We start from the raw sequence: 14,791 nt of genomic DNA, 5'->3' as shown, positions 1-14,791 counted from the left end.
CTTATGGTTTTTACAGTAGTTCAGAATTGTTCAAAACTCAAAACACTGCATCTTGCCGATCATTCCCTGTATTCCTTTGACCTATATGTTTGATCAAGTAGTGATATTGGAAAGGGAAATTAGATGTTGATCACTATTGAGGCTTGAAGGGTTTAATATCACCATCAAGGGTGCAGGGTAAAGGTAGGTTAAGTTGCACTACGAGTCTAAGTGGCCCACAGGGCTAGACCTAACCCGGTTTCTGTAACATGAAGCTACTAGGAGTATTGCTTCTTCCCCCCCCCCCTAGGGTCCCCAGATGGGTTGCTAGTGCTTATTTGCAGGGTTACCCCAAAGTTTCTTGTCTAAGGAATCAACACAGCAAGAAAACGGGCCTCTATAAACCACCAACCATCTGATCGGATGTCTGATATGCTAACCACTACATTACTGTGCCTCCACTATCAATAGGTGGGTGGTCAGGTGAAACATTGGCGGTGAACAACAAGAGCGCCATACTACAGGGTGGTTACCAGGTAACATTCCCTTGGTCTTGCTGTAAAGCTGAACTGTATTTAGAATATAATGGAGCCCCCTTTGCCTTGGAAAGAAGTCGTAAAGAAACAAGGCAAGTGTACTGAGCTTCATTTACCATGTCAGTTTGTTCACACTTTATTACCTTTTAGTTGTGGTAATCATTCACACTGTAACAGTAGCAGTTCTCTGTTTCTTTTTAAAGAAAAATTGCTTTTACAAAACTTTCACACTGTCTGGTAGGCCAGACAAAAAGAAAAAAACAAAATGTAGCCCAATACGCTCAAAGTATTACAAATAATAACTTCTGGTTTTCTTTCAGAATTTAGTCACAGAATACTGACTAATGAGCTTTACAAAGTGAAATAAATTAAATGTTTGACTGTGTATATAAAAAGAAACTACAAAACTTGCAGTGTTTTAGAAAAAGGTTTACCAAATAATGCTCTAAAAGAAAATCTTTGCTTCTCCATTAAGCTTTAGAATAAAACTAAAAGCTATCACACTCTGATAAAAATCTTATTTACAAATTTGGCATTATAAAACAATAACTTTGCCCATTGCATTCTTAAAATTTATGAATTAAAAATGTATCTTATTCTGTTGTGGCTTCCTTGTCCTCGTCTGTTTTGATAGCTCCTCCCTCGCCATTCTCTAGGGCTTCTTGTTTGTCCTTGGCTGGTTTGACTTGTTGACTAGCACTGTGCCTCTTTTCATTCTTGGATATCTCACTTTTCTCTTCTTCCTTTGGCTTCTTCTTCCGCGTTAACTGTTTGTACCAGTCTTTTGGATACTTAGAAATGTTGTCCATGTATCCCTCATTGATTTGCCATTCATCCTCCTACAATGAATTTGCTACTAGGTCAGTGATATGTACCTCAAATTAAAAGTATTATATACGTTCTATACAGTGAAAGCCTAAGGGCAATAGGCACCAAGTGTACAAAATGTATCAGAAGATAGAACCAAGTTAGGGTATATTCCGTGTCTCAATGAACAACAACTGAATGTCTACTAGTTTGGAGCCTTAAAATTGCAGTTCAAATAATTATTATGTGTTACTCAGAGCATGAAGCCTTAACCTTACATCAACACACATGTACAGGTAACTGAGGTAACTCTTGAAATCTCCTCCCAAACATACCTCCCTTATTCACTAAATGGTGAAATACTGCTTGCAGTAAGCTTTCAGATTGCTGGTATAAAAACAAATAATTTTGAGATTCAAATCCTTACCCACTGAAGGTGGTTATAATGAGGCTCTTTTGATGATATCCTCTTCAAAATGGCCTGCAAAGTGAAGATAAAAAATATATATATGAATCATCCTTGTTTCACAATTTGTTTGTGTGTTCCTGAACAACTGTTCAATTACCTGGTTCTCATGAGTAACCCTGAGAAGTTCCCTTTGTCTTTTTGTCTTGTTTAAACTCTTGTGTTCATAATCATTCCTGTTGTCCACTCTTCCACGAGTTCTCATTACAAAGGACATCTTCTCCAGCAGAATGCGGTTGTCTCTCTCAATGGTAGCCAACCTTTCCTCTTCCACCTGTAAATGTGGTCCACATGAACAGTTTGGTTAGATCTTTTAGCACTGACAGTGGTCAGAGAAATTATTTTTCTGTACATGTTAAAACAATTTCATGAATGGAGGTAATGTGAATAACAACAGCAGAAAATCTCAAAGAGTATTAAATTTTCATTGGACATTAGTCACCATTTTCGGGCCTAGCAACCAAGTCACAGCTCCCCTGTGCCCCTCCCTCCGACCTTGGAGCCTGTAACAGGCTAAATGAGAATTAAAGCATAATAATAGACCAGTTTCATGATGGCGTCATTTGACTACAAATATTAGAAGTCACTTTATTTTTCCTTTCAGATTCAAATTTTGTAATCCCAGTGAGGGGTAAATAACAATAACTCTATTAAACGAGCACAAGAAAACAATAAACTGAAGGAAGTTGATAATTGTAGTCAAATGACGCCATGATGGATTATCTTTTTTTAAATGTATCTCACAAAATCTAACAACACATGCATTTTTTATGTAGACACGTGATCAAACAATTTTTCATCTGTCAGACAGACAAGGTAACTTTAATTAAAATGCAGCAGTGTGTAATGCAAACCACAAAGCGTGTCTCTTATTGAATAGCACCATCGGAATGTGTTAATAAGATTTAGTCAGTGATTCTTTGTTCCAAACTCACGCAGAAAAGACAGTGAAGTAAATTAAACGTAATCAAAGACGACAAAAAAATGATTCGCTGATGCAAGATTTCGACAACACAGCGGAATATATTCAGGAGATTTAATTAGCAAATGGTCTCTGAACAAATAACGAAGAAAACAAATCGACTCGATAAGCTCATTGGAATCCATCCGTGAAAAAACGATCATTCCTGTGTTAGTTTTCGGGGGAAAACACGCTGGGTTGTACTGATCAAAAATTTACGTGTTACAGTATTATCACAATTCATTTGCACCCGGGATATTTCGCAACACATTTAAACTGATGATGTTTTGTGCGCCACTTAATCACGAATTATCCATGAAATTTTATATCATCAAGCTTTGTCTTTCTTAATCGCAACCATGCCTCTTGGTAAACGTACGAAGAGAGCAGATGTTCGTTTAAAAGTACTCTCTTATCAGACAGAGAGTTTTGAATACATATTGACACAAATTTCTGAGACTTCCTGTGTCACCCAAGGCTGGGACGGATTCTATGTCAATATCATGTCAATTTCAAGCTAAGCGATCTTCTGAAATGAAAAGACTACAATACCTGCAACTTCTTTAACTTTAGATGTAAGTGCATGTAGGTTTGAGGAGGCTTGTTGTCGATGACTGCTTTTGCTGACAACACCTGTGGAAGAAAAGTGAGCAAACAGTTATGCAAACTATAATTTTGAAAGCAAATGAAGCATAAGTTTGAGACCGGCGCGCCATGCCGCCGAAACGCAAAACAAACCTTCCTCCTGTGTGTATCGTATCTGCTCATGTCCCATCTTTTCTTTAGGAGCTTGTTGTTCGCTGGCGTTATCGGCTGATAGGCTCTGTGCATCTTAATTGTAAATCAAAAAGAAAAATCAAACAGACTGAAGAACAACAATATCTTGAAGAGCGGGACAGGAGTTTCGTTTGCCTTTGGGCTATCTGGCGTAGCTCGTTGCGTGGCAACCAGTCTCCTTTCTGCCTGCAGAAACGACAGTCAATGTGTTCAGCAGTTTTCCCAGCATGCGCATTCAGCTGTCCGCCATCTTGTAAACTGTCGCAAAAACGTGGTATGCAAGAAGTCTGCAAATTGTTTTGCGGAATTTTCGATCGTAGCGTTTTTGTTGCCTGATATTTTAGGCTGAAGTTTGTAAGATGCCTCGTTGCTATTATGAAGTACTGGATCTCGAAAGGGACGCTAGTGACGATCAGATAAAGAAATCTTACAGAAAGCTTGCCTTAAAATGGCACCCGGATAAGAATGATAACTCTGAGGAGAGCACAAGAGTCTTTACAGAGATCCAGCAAGCTTATGAAGTACTCATTGATCCACAAGAAAGAGCGTGGTACGATAAACATCGCGAGAAAATTATCCGAGGAGGGGACGATTATGTGGATAACAGCATAAACTTGATGAAGTATTTCAGTGCCTCAGTCTATTGTGGGTACGGAGACGATGAACATGGCTTTTATGCTGTTTATTCCAACGTCTTTAGAATTATAACGGAAGAAGATGCTGAATTTGCCACTGATAAAAAACTAGAAGTACCCGAGTTTGGGACATCTTCCAGTGATTATGAAGAAGTGGTTCAACCTTTCTACGCTTACTGGCAAAGCTACTCGACACTGAAATCTTACGTTTGGTTGGATAAATACGACTTGAGAGAAGCGCCAAACCGAAGAGTGCAACGACTGATGGAGAAAGACAACAAGAAAATACGAGATGCTGTCAAGAAGGAAAGAAACGAGGAGGTCCGTGCCTTGGTGAAGTTTGTTCGGAAACGAGACAAGCGAGTCAAAGCCTACCTTGAGCTACTAAAGGAGAAAGACGAAGATAGAAAGCGGCTAACAGAACAGAAGCGGCTGGAGGCATTGAGAGAACGAGAGAAGATGTTTGAGGAGTATAAAGAAGAGAGCTGGGCCTCATTGTCTGGGCTCGAGGAGGACTTGGCTCAAATGAATGCAGATTTGGACAGTGTATTCGGCAAGGACCATGACGTCACAGACAGCCAATCAGAGGACGAGGAAGAAGAGCAGTATTATTGTGTGGCTTGCGATAAAGCTTTTAAAACCGAGAAGGCTCTAGTTAATCACGAGAAGTCTAGGAAACACAAAGAAAACGTGGCTGCTATCAAACGTGAAATGGCGGATGAACAAGAGGAGAACCTTTCGTCCGAGTTTGTGAACGAACTCGAACCGGATGATTTGTTACCAGAGGCTGACTACTTGAACAAGGGAAGGTACAGTGTAGACGAGAATAGCGGAGATTTTGTGAGTGTAGGAGAACTGAATCTGATGGACTCCGTGGAGCTGTCGACGATGAGAATCAAGGGGAATAATCGGTACAAAGTGAAGGTGCTGCATGAGAGAGGAAGAGCTTTATCAGGGATTGGTGAAGCAGAGTTAGAAGGAAGCTTGAGTGAAGGAAGTGAAGGACAAGATAATAAAGTGAATGAAGAGGAAGAGCTTAGAGACACAGCCACGGTAGAAGGCGAGAAAATAGGAAGCGATGTCACTAACGACGAGTGTGAATTTGAACAGAAAGAACAAAATAAAGAGAATTTCCACTTAAAGAAATCAGAGCAGTCCACCGACTCTGGGAAAGAGAAAGCAAAATCGGTAGAAACGAATCAAAAATCAGCTCCGGCGAGCTCAAAGACTGAGACAAACGCATTCAAGTGTAACGTTTGTCAAGCCACGTTTCCTACAAGAAACAAGATGTTCCAGCATATCAAGGAACTGGGGCACGCTCTCAAACTGGACACAAATCTTGAGGCAGACGACTCACAGCGGCAAGGAAAGAAGAAAGGAAAAAAGAAACGCTAAATGTTGGTTATTGGCTTATTTATGAATGCAAAGAATGCCACTTTTAGAACCATTGTTGTTTTTAGTTCTAATCGTCAGTGGCATTTGGCCTTTAGGGTCGAGTGCATTGAGACAAGCCTGTACAACACAACTGACATTAGATCATATCTGTCGCAGTATAGATTTTATTGACGATCTGTACTATGCTTGTTAATCCGCGACAAATTTTGCTGATAATCCTGACTAATAACTGACTGTTTATTTGCAGTCTTTTGTTGCTAATGAACTGTAGTGACAACAAAGTGAAACACCTTCGACATTCCATCACAGTTTGTTTGTCGAGAATCGACGACCACTTACAGTTGCAGAAGCAGACGAAAATAATACATTCATCCTCTGTATGAGTGCCGTCAAACCACCAGATTGCTTTTATTGTCTTTTTGAACTAATTGCGAAATTGAATTGTTCCTCAAATGTTTTATGACAATATTGTCTGAAAGTATGCATATTTTGTATTTAATAAATTATTTATGATATTCGACTCACTGCGTTGGCCATGTCTCTCAGCATGTTTTCTCAAAACAAATATTTATCGTCCGTCACAATCGTTCTACCAAGAATTGCGTGCACGTTGTTTCTTTCGTGAGCGAAATCACCCACGTACGAACGCACGCACATGCTTGCGAAAATGACGCCACATCCGGTTCAATAGCAATACTAATAACAACGAATTTCTCTTAACCGGAAGTTGCCGTCACCCTTTGTTGGTTTTCATGATCAAAAAAAGCTAACAAAGTTAGTTCTAATTTCCGTGCCAGTTTCTTAGTTTGCGTCATGAGGAAGTTGCGTGATTCTGTTCAGTTGAAGGCCCTTTTACCTTCAACACTGATCATCCAAACTCAAAATGAAAATCTTCACAACAATTACCTGCTAATTTTGAAAATATCCGGAAGATTAGGAGGAGGCCTACTTGACTGGTTGTTACCAGGGAACCCCATTCGATTTTTCGTCCTATGTTAGTACACAAAACAGTAAAATAAATAGGTGACACAAAATTTATATTGGATTTTGCCAGAAGCCCGTTATAGCTACTTAAGGTCACGAAATCCAGTTTTTTACCATGGTTCAATATTGACAGTAAACTACTCATTTGTAGGCTTTTAAATTGATAGCCATGTAGTTCTTTTGCAGCGAGAAGTTTCGCTGAACCTTCACTGTTCGTGTTAACACGATTTTTTCCGAGTTCTCATTGGCTCATTTGAGACCGTACCTCCCCTCATGACGTCATTGCAGCCATTTTTTGCAGTCCATAAGAAAGCTTTCTTATTAGCCTACGTAACTGATGGAAATAACCACTGTAAATAAGGTCAGTTTTTTTGCGGGTCACTCCCTCTACTGTGTAGACTATTCCGCCTTATACCAAAAATTGACCCTCGGTTATCGTTTCAACGGGTTTCCACAATTATAGAACGTTTTTATCTTGTAGATGTCATCACGGTGATGCACAAGTTACCGTGCAATGCGGGATATCGGAAGTCATGCTGCTTACGAAAACACTAGCAAATTTATTGTATTCATGTTTACTCAAATCTTTCACAGTATCAAGACGTGCAGTTTCATATATTCAAACAGAGACTAAAGGAAGCCTAGAGCCAAGTAAGGGTTTTGGTAAGCTAGTATTGAACGTACGCAACAGGATTGCCAAAGATACAGGACGCCAAAACCAGAGTTCCAACTGATAACTTATCCCGCATTTTGACGTTGGATCAAGCGCACGCCAATGGACGAATGACGTCCTTTGGGGACAGAACAATTCAATGCCGTCCTTTTCCAGCTCAGCCGTCCTGTTTAGTTAGCTCACGAAAATTACTTTCAGAGGCAAAACTTAACTCCTGTATAGCATTCGAGCGTGCTCTGCAAGTGGGTTTTTCAGTTATCTTTTAGCAAACCATCCGCGAGTCCGACACGATGAGGAAAATGGTTGTGGCAATTTTCCCGCCCTTCCTCACTTTTGCTCGTCATCTTGACTGAAACCGTGGCGGCGTATGACTTTGTTCAAACCCAACCCATACAAGTGGGCATAGCAACGCCTTGTGCATGCTTCTGTTGGCGTAATCTGCGATGTTTCACTTGGCAATCCATTTTCATGTGAAACGCGAAACGAAAGTTGTACTTAAAGTTTAACTAGCGACCCACATTAGAATAGTTGGGAGTGTTCGCTCTGATTAAATGAACGTTATCGCTAAGTTCTATCCTATCTTCAATGATCGAGAAATGCTTGATATGATATCAGGCATTTTTCCATTCGAGAATTGCCCCGTCCTAGGCGCTGTAACGTAAGAACGGGCCTCGGGACTTTATCAAGGAGAGGAATCGTTACTCGTTTCCCCCGTGTAAAAGGCCCACAAGTCCACTGATGGGTAACCGCGTTCTCAGTATAAAAGAGCATCGCCAGAGGACAAGACAGATTTTACGTGCCACAGTTGCACAAAGATTGCATACTTACACAGAAGTCAGTAAAGGAGACGCAACTTTTACTTCACATTGCTTTAATACTTCACATTTTATTCTATCTTTACACGGATTCCGGGTTCTAAGTACTAGTCTTCATTCCCTGTCTTACCAAAAAGGAGTTTTCACTTACAATACAAGGAAGACAGGAATAACTGGATTCTAACAGGGGCACCCAACGACAATTTTCTCTCAGATCATTTGAAACGTTATTTTAGGCGATCTGGAGTGGCTTTAAAGCTCTATGGGTTCATTTTAGGCAGCGCTAAAATATTTTTATCTGTTCGGTCATTCTAGGGGAACTTGAGTCTTTTCGAAATTAGTAGGGCATTTTTGTCCATTTCCCGGAAACCTTAGGTCTTATTTCCTTTCCGAAAATCTTAGCTGACTTTTTTTCGGTACCCGAAACAACATTTTTATCAATCCGAAAACACTAAACCTTAAATTTCCCATATCACAAAAGTTCGACGTGAAAAATCCTTTTAGAAAATTGTAGGATCCGAACAGATAATTTACCGAAACGATCCGTTGGGTGCCCCTGTTCTATCTACATAGCTTGCTCATTTCATTTAATTGATTCTTGCGTCTTATCATACTTAGGTGAAGAAACGTGGTTTAAACACGAAATCTTTGGTCGTGATCTTTTACCATCAACCGATTTTGACTGGTTGTTGCTGTTTTTTGTGTTTGTTTTTAACGTTCATTTTCTATTGGGTCGAACAGTTTTCAAAAAGACAATTTCATTAACCGTCATCAAACAGTTGAGCAAGTGTTCTATAAGTGCATTTCAACACAATCAACCAAAATCGTTCATCAAAGGTTGATCTACGACCTTTACAGTTTCTCTCAGACGATATTAAAAGAAAGTCATAGAGCGGTACTGTGACTTCTGTTTTAAGTTATACCATTACTTTTTAATAAAGAATGTGGGATGCACTTTTACAGTTTAAAAGGTACAAAGGTCCAGAAACAACTAGAAGACTCAGTGTAAGACTTAAGTTAACTCAATTATCCATTCTCCCTTCCCTACAGCATGCATGCAACTTCTAATCAAGACAGCCCCATTTCCTCCAATGTACGCTGCAGTTCACCCTCCTGTCAAACAAACAGAAACATATAAAGTACAGCCAAGCCTAAAGAGGACTGCAAAACAGTCGCTTTCATAGACCCTTGTCACTTGGCGGCCACGTTGAGTCTCGGGGGAATAAAAAGCCTTGTTTTTGCACGGCAAGCCTCGGCCAGATGCGAATTTAGTGGGAGGCTTACCGTACAAAAACACAGCTTTTCATTCTCCTGAGACTCAACTTCATTTAAATATTAAACAAATGACTTTCTTTTTTGAGGAAAGCAATGGTGAAAATTTCCTTAACAACGTAACTCAAGCAAATATGGCCTCTGTCTAAAGATTGTCCTTGTCACTGGTCCGAATTTTGTTTGTTTGTCTGATTGCTTCTTAATCCTGTTTTACCGTAGTTCTCATGTTTTTTTTTTAGTTCGCTGGCCCTGTTGGCTGTTCACATATTTTTGTATCTCTTGTTATTTTACTAATTAATTTATTCATTTATGTCTGTATTTATTAAGTTTTTCGTGCTTTTAACGTGTCCAATAAAAACGGTTAGACGTTATTCGTGTGGAAGCTAGTGTGCTTCCAATGACTTTCCGAAAGCACAGCTGTTTTCAGGTCTGTTGAGTTCTATGAAAGCAAAACCAAAGTCAAAACACTGGGCCAATCACTATAAAGACACAAAAACGAGTTCCGATTGGTTGACAGAGTTATTTCCAGTCATGACAACTGGCTCTATGATTTAATTGGTTTCAGTTTCCAAAAATCAATAACAAATCATTCTTCACAGACATGGCTATACCTTATGAAAAGCATTGAAATAGATAGTAACCAAACCTTTAACTATTTAAAGAAACTATTCTATGTCCCTTTTCGTTTGCAAAAACAAGTGTTATTGATATTAGTATTTTAGAGTGATTTTCTAAACTCTTTTAACTAGACAGGCATTTTGAAACGGACCTATTGAAAAGTGTTTTAAGTCTCTCCTATACTGTCCATAAAGTTACAAGGACTTTACCTTGGAAAAGAAGTAGATATGTTAACAGACACAAAAATACCCGAACCTTGCTTTTAGATTCTACATTCTCTTATTATGAAAAACTTTTGCTGGAAATGAGAAATAATATTAGAGTACTTTTATCTATGTCAGTATTTCATTTTTCTTTTCCTATCACTCTTGTTAAGCTTAAACAATCTCTACAACATCAAATGAAAACGTTTAACTTTAGAAATAACTGAGTTATATAAAAAAAAATCTGCAAATGTTACAGTAAGTAATGCAGAGGAACTCCAAAATAGGGAACTTGTCTTCTTGGTCAGCAGAAGTGAAGGTAGCAGGACAAAACGTTGAAGGAAGATTTCTAAGAGGAGGAAGTTCAGGCCAAGCCCATTTCTTCCAGCGTGCGCTGGAGTTCGCCTTCCTGTAGAACAAAAGTAGACGAAGAGGTACTAATAGTGATTTATAGATGAAAGAATTCAGGCAAGACCCATCTCCTCCAAAGCACTGCGAAGTTCAGCTTCCTGTCAAAAGTATGAAAGGAAGGCAAAGAGGAGGCTGAGAGAAGAAAAGTTGGCAAGTGCGATCAAGTTAGCATGTCTCCCTACTGGGAAGATAAGAAATGAATGGTGAATGTAAGGAGAAATTGTATGCGAAAGTACACTGTGTGAGTGCCAACTGGACTGTTGTAAGAACCATTTTTTTGTACATGCCAAGGTAAATTATTGAACATTAATAGCAGTAATATGAAAAATGGACAGACTGTTATGGCATAGCCTTGTGTGTCAGGTGAGTGCAAACAGAAGACATGATTGGAGAATGAGCTAAGTTGCATCTTATTGAATACCAAAATAGATTTAAATTTTGGCATAATCTTGTATACAAGTGCAAACAGCATAGAATATGAAAGGTTCTATCCTTGAACAGAGTTTATTTGAGAAATGTAAATAACAAGTACAGAGAATTTGAATGTTGATGTTAGGTGTGCAGGTACAAGTGGTAGAGAATAAGACTAGTGAATTACATAACAACCATGTGCAAGCAAAGTTAATTTTGAAATTCTCCCCAGTGGTAACATGTATCTGGGATTCATGAAACCAGAAAGGTGAATTTGCATTCCGGGTAAGTAAGTGCAAAAAGCAGAGAATGTATTCTCCAATTGAAAGTTGTGTGCATGTCTTGAGATATTTTTCCTTCTGTGGTAATATGAGAAATGTACAGAAATGAAAGAGACGAATTGATATGCAGGGGTAAAACGCAATGACAATTAGACAACAAGACAAATAATGTACTAAGTAATATGCTTACTCCACTTATGAATTGTGTGAACACACTGGGACAAATACTAATATTATTAGAATAATAATAATAATAATAATAATAATAATAGTAATAATAAGCATTATTATTATTTTTTTTATTGACGGGGTTAACAGGTTAGCATAGTTGTTTGAATGATGGTTTATTAGAAGGTCATGTTAATAATGTTTCTCAAAAAATTTACAGGTTATATGAAAAACTTCAACACATTTATTTTGTTAAATATTAATTTTGATAATGTTTATGAGGAGCTGTGAAATGACAAAATAAACAGTGTAACATGGTTTTCTGGTGTAAGCATTTCATAAAGAAATCAATGAGTTGATCAGAAATGAATAGTTACAGATCTTACAGCCCTGCAGTAAGTGAAGATAGGCAAAAAGCAAAGGAGCAAAAGCAACTTCAGCCCTTCAATGCCTACTGAAATCAATTTCCCCTGACTCACCCTCTCAAAATGTGCTGACAGTGAGTAGTTTTGTAGTTTTGCCACCTACTGTTATTGAACTACATGTATCCTGGGAATCACAAGCAGACAAGAAGGCCCAGCCTTCGCTGCCTACTACACCTGTTTGTCTTTGCAAAAACATGGCAGGTTTTCACACCCACTGCAACAAAACATTTTGAGGTGGCTGTGCACCAGCATTGACAGACAAACCCATCTAGCCGCTCAATCCATTTGACATCAGCATCAGCCTTATAAGTCAGAGTATCCCTGACTTTTTAACGTAATTAAGATGGCTGGAAGTTGTTTGTCGTTGTGCTATAAGATTACACATAGCAAATTGATGTTACTTTCATCATGACAAGAACTTAAAAGAAACATAATTTCCACATACCTCCTGTAGAAGATCTTGAGCTGAGATTGCCTTCAGAACATTTTTCTTGCTGGTTTCTTGAATCTCTCCTCCAAGTATTAGCTCATCAAGCATAAAATAAGCTTTCTCAAAATTGAAAATGATGTCTAGCTCACATACCTGTCAAAAATGATAAAGATACCTTCAAAATAAAGCCAACATGAAAGTAAAAAATCGTATGTTAGTCCTACAGATTTGGTTAAGGGCAATACATGGGTATGTGTTACTATGTGAGCTGTTTTGGTCTGCAATAGGAAGAGTTTTGGATACTCATCCAACATAGGGTATCGATTTTCACATCTTTGTCTTAACAAAGGGGAAGATATTAACATAAGGCCTGAAATAAAGTACAAACAAAGTGTACATTTGTCTGAAAGGGGTCAAAGATTTTAAAACTCTGGGCCACACAAACCAACCAAAAATTCTGAGAGTATCCCTCTTCCCTGGAAATCAAGACATCATCCCCTGGTTAATGTTGGCTTTATTCTCAACACTGATTAAATGGTCAATAACATAATAGAGAGATTACGCTTATAGCAAATGGCAAATGGCAGAAATGATCACATGACCATGTTTATCCTGCATTTGCCCCTCGCTGTTTTCAGTTTCAGAGTAAAATTGAGTAGTTTTGCATTAGCATCAAAGGCCACAATTATTTTACATTATTCTCATCTATGTATTCATTTTGTCAAGAAAACATAAATGCGAATCTCAAATTTCCTGTTTGCCGTAAACACAATTCTAAATCTTTCTAATGACATAGATTAGAACTGAGAAAGTAGATGCTGGTTGCTCTCAGATTTATAAAAAGCTGTGACTTATACTTACACTCCCAAAGTACTTATCAAGAAGCTCAACATATCTGTGGATTATTTCCAGTGTGAGGAGTTCATTGTCATCTTTTTCTATTGCCACACAGAAATACAAACTTGCATATCTAGGAAGTTAGAGAAAATAAATTTTTGCCATTAAAGTTTTGTGTGAGCCTTGGGGAAAAAGCTGTCAAAATGGATTTCAATAACAACATCTGAGATTTATGTGTTTCACTTCTGGGCATAAAATTTTTCTGTTTGTGATTACATCTTGAATGATTGGCTAGTCTCAAGTTAGACTTTTTTCCTCAGGAACACCTTCAGTAGGGATACCCCCCTCCCCCCCCACCCCCTTAATGTTACTTTTTCCTATTTGTTGCATCGGGAAAACGTTGGCAAACTTGGTCGGTTTTCAGTCCAGCTATGTACACGTTGACTGGGTTTTGAACAACCCAACAAGGAAATTATACAGAATTATTATGCGCTAGCTGTCGCCAGATCTTTTTCATGCAATTCGTTTTGTTGCATGACTATAAACGCTTTTATTTATCCTGGTAACGATAAAAACCACAAAAAACTTCCATGTACTTACCTTTTATACACGACCTTCATATCTTTGTATTCCAAAAAGCTACACATCTTTGGTTTTCGCGCAAGAACAGTCGTTATGAGATCGCGAGTGATCTTCTTCTTTTCCTTCTGGCTCGAAGCAGTGTACCATTTTTGCAGTCTGAGTTTGCCTTGACGGCTAAACAGCAACATAAACTGAAACTAAAGTAAAATAACATAATCATGTCGCTCTATTAAGAGTTATATACAAACGCCGAGTGGTACGATTTGCGAAATTCTTCAAAGGGAAATATACTGTCGATACTCACCATTTTGATTCTCAGAGGTCACTTCGGGCTCATTCAGAGTCAGCAGTTGTTGCCAAAGTACGCAGGAGCAATTGTCCTAATATCCAGACCTCTCGGGTTTTATTTCTTTTGTCACGCAGGGCGCGTCACGTAACTACATCTAATTTTGTATCCCGGATACCATCAAAAGGATAAAAATAGCTGGGATCTTTTCATCAAAAAACAACATAAGAAACTTTTTCCATGAGTTTGAAGAGCTGGGCACACAATATACATAAAACATTTACACCTCAAGGGCCACACTACACAGCTCCGCAATATATCCAGTACCACAGGCATAACGTCGTCAACCCCCAATGTATTCAAATATTGAGAATTGATAGGGAAGCGATGGTAGATGACGTCATTTGTGCATAAAATACTCTCCCATCCTCATGAATTGCGATGACACAAAACGTGCGAAAAAGATGTTTTTGTCTTGTAACATATGACATGATTGGTTTACTTCCCATCAATCACATTTTATAATGACATACCGGAGTCGTTTATGAGGAAATGTTTAATTTGATGTGAACATTAAAATAGCTCAAACAACGTAAAAAAAAAAATGGAAATTTTATAGTCAGAAAGTCGAGTCTACTTGAGAAATGGCAAACTTCGGCGATTATCCGGGAGATTTCAAACTCTAATCAGGAGACCGGGAGATACAGTCCATAATCTGGAGTCTCCTGGATTATCCGAGAGAGTTGACAGCACTGCAGGCATATGACCAGGGCAGTGCTGTACGCATGCATAAGGTACCGGCCAAACCACAAAGCTGTGTGGCGTGACCTTTTGCATGG

General features: G+C 38.6%; 3 protein-coding genes across 5 annotated transcripts; 1 reads left to right on the top strand and 2 right to left on the bottom strand.

The window, feature by feature from the left end:
- Positions 1–635: 635 nt before the first annotated feature.
- LOC146449669 (sperm axonemal maintenance protein CFAP97D1-like) lies at positions 636–3,712 on the bottom strand. Its single transcript, XM_085101695.1, has 5 exons — positions 3,488–3,712; positions 3,302–3,382; positions 1,889–2,062; positions 1,750–1,803; positions 636–1,354 (listed from the first exon to the last, which is right to left on the bottom strand). Exons 1-5 carry the CDS (start codon positions 3,578–3,580, stop codon positions 1,109–1,111), a joined length of 648 nt encoding a protein of 215 aa, XP_084957821.1. The 5' UTR covers positions 3,581–3,712; the 3' UTR covers positions 636–1,108.
- Positions 3,713–3,755: 43 nt separating this feature from the next.
- Positions 3,756–6,076, top strand: LOC146449668 (dnaJ homolog subfamily C member 21-like). The gene has a single exon (XM_085101691.1). The coding sequence runs from the start codon at positions 3,886–3,888 to the stop codon at positions 5,554–5,556; it is 1,671 nt and encodes a 556-aa protein (XP_084957817.1). The 5' UTR covers positions 3,756–3,885; the 3' UTR covers positions 5,557–6,076.
- A 1,972-nt stretch (positions 6,077–8,048) lies between these two features.
- LOC146449667 (AP-1 complex subunit sigma-2-like) lies at positions 8,049–14,023 on the bottom strand. Of its 3 annotated transcripts, none has more exons than XM_085101697.1 (5): positions 13,971–14,023; positions 13,685–13,863; positions 13,109–13,217; positions 12,263–12,400; positions 8,049–10,630 (listed from the first exon to the last, which is right to left on the bottom strand). In XM_085101697.1, the coding sequence occupies exons 1-5, from the start codon at positions 13,971–13,973 to the stop codon at positions 10,586–10,588; spliced, it is 474 nt and encodes a 157-aa protein (XP_084957823.1). In that variant the 5' UTR covers positions 13,974–14,023; the 3' UTR covers positions 8,049–10,585. The 3 variants fall into 3 exon arrangements, with proteins under 3 accessions (XP_084957823.1, XP_084957822.1, XP_084957824.1); XM_085101696.1 differs by having other exon boundaries at positions 8,049–10,530; positions 13,971–14,021; XM_085101698.1 differs by having other exon boundaries at positions 8,049–9,141; positions 13,971–14,021.
- Positions 14,024–14,791: the final 768 nt, after the last annotated feature.

Source organism: Pavona decussata, unplaced genomic scaffold, assembly GCF_977016875.1.
Source record: "Pavona decussata unplaced genomic scaffold, jaPavDecu1.1 SCAFFOLD_602, whole genome shotgun sequence".
Taxonomy (NCBI): domain Eukaryota; kingdom Metazoa; phylum Cnidaria; class Anthozoa; order Scleractinia; family Agariciidae; genus Pavona; species Pavona decussata.
This window is presented reverse-complemented; position numbering and strand designations above follow the sequence as displayed.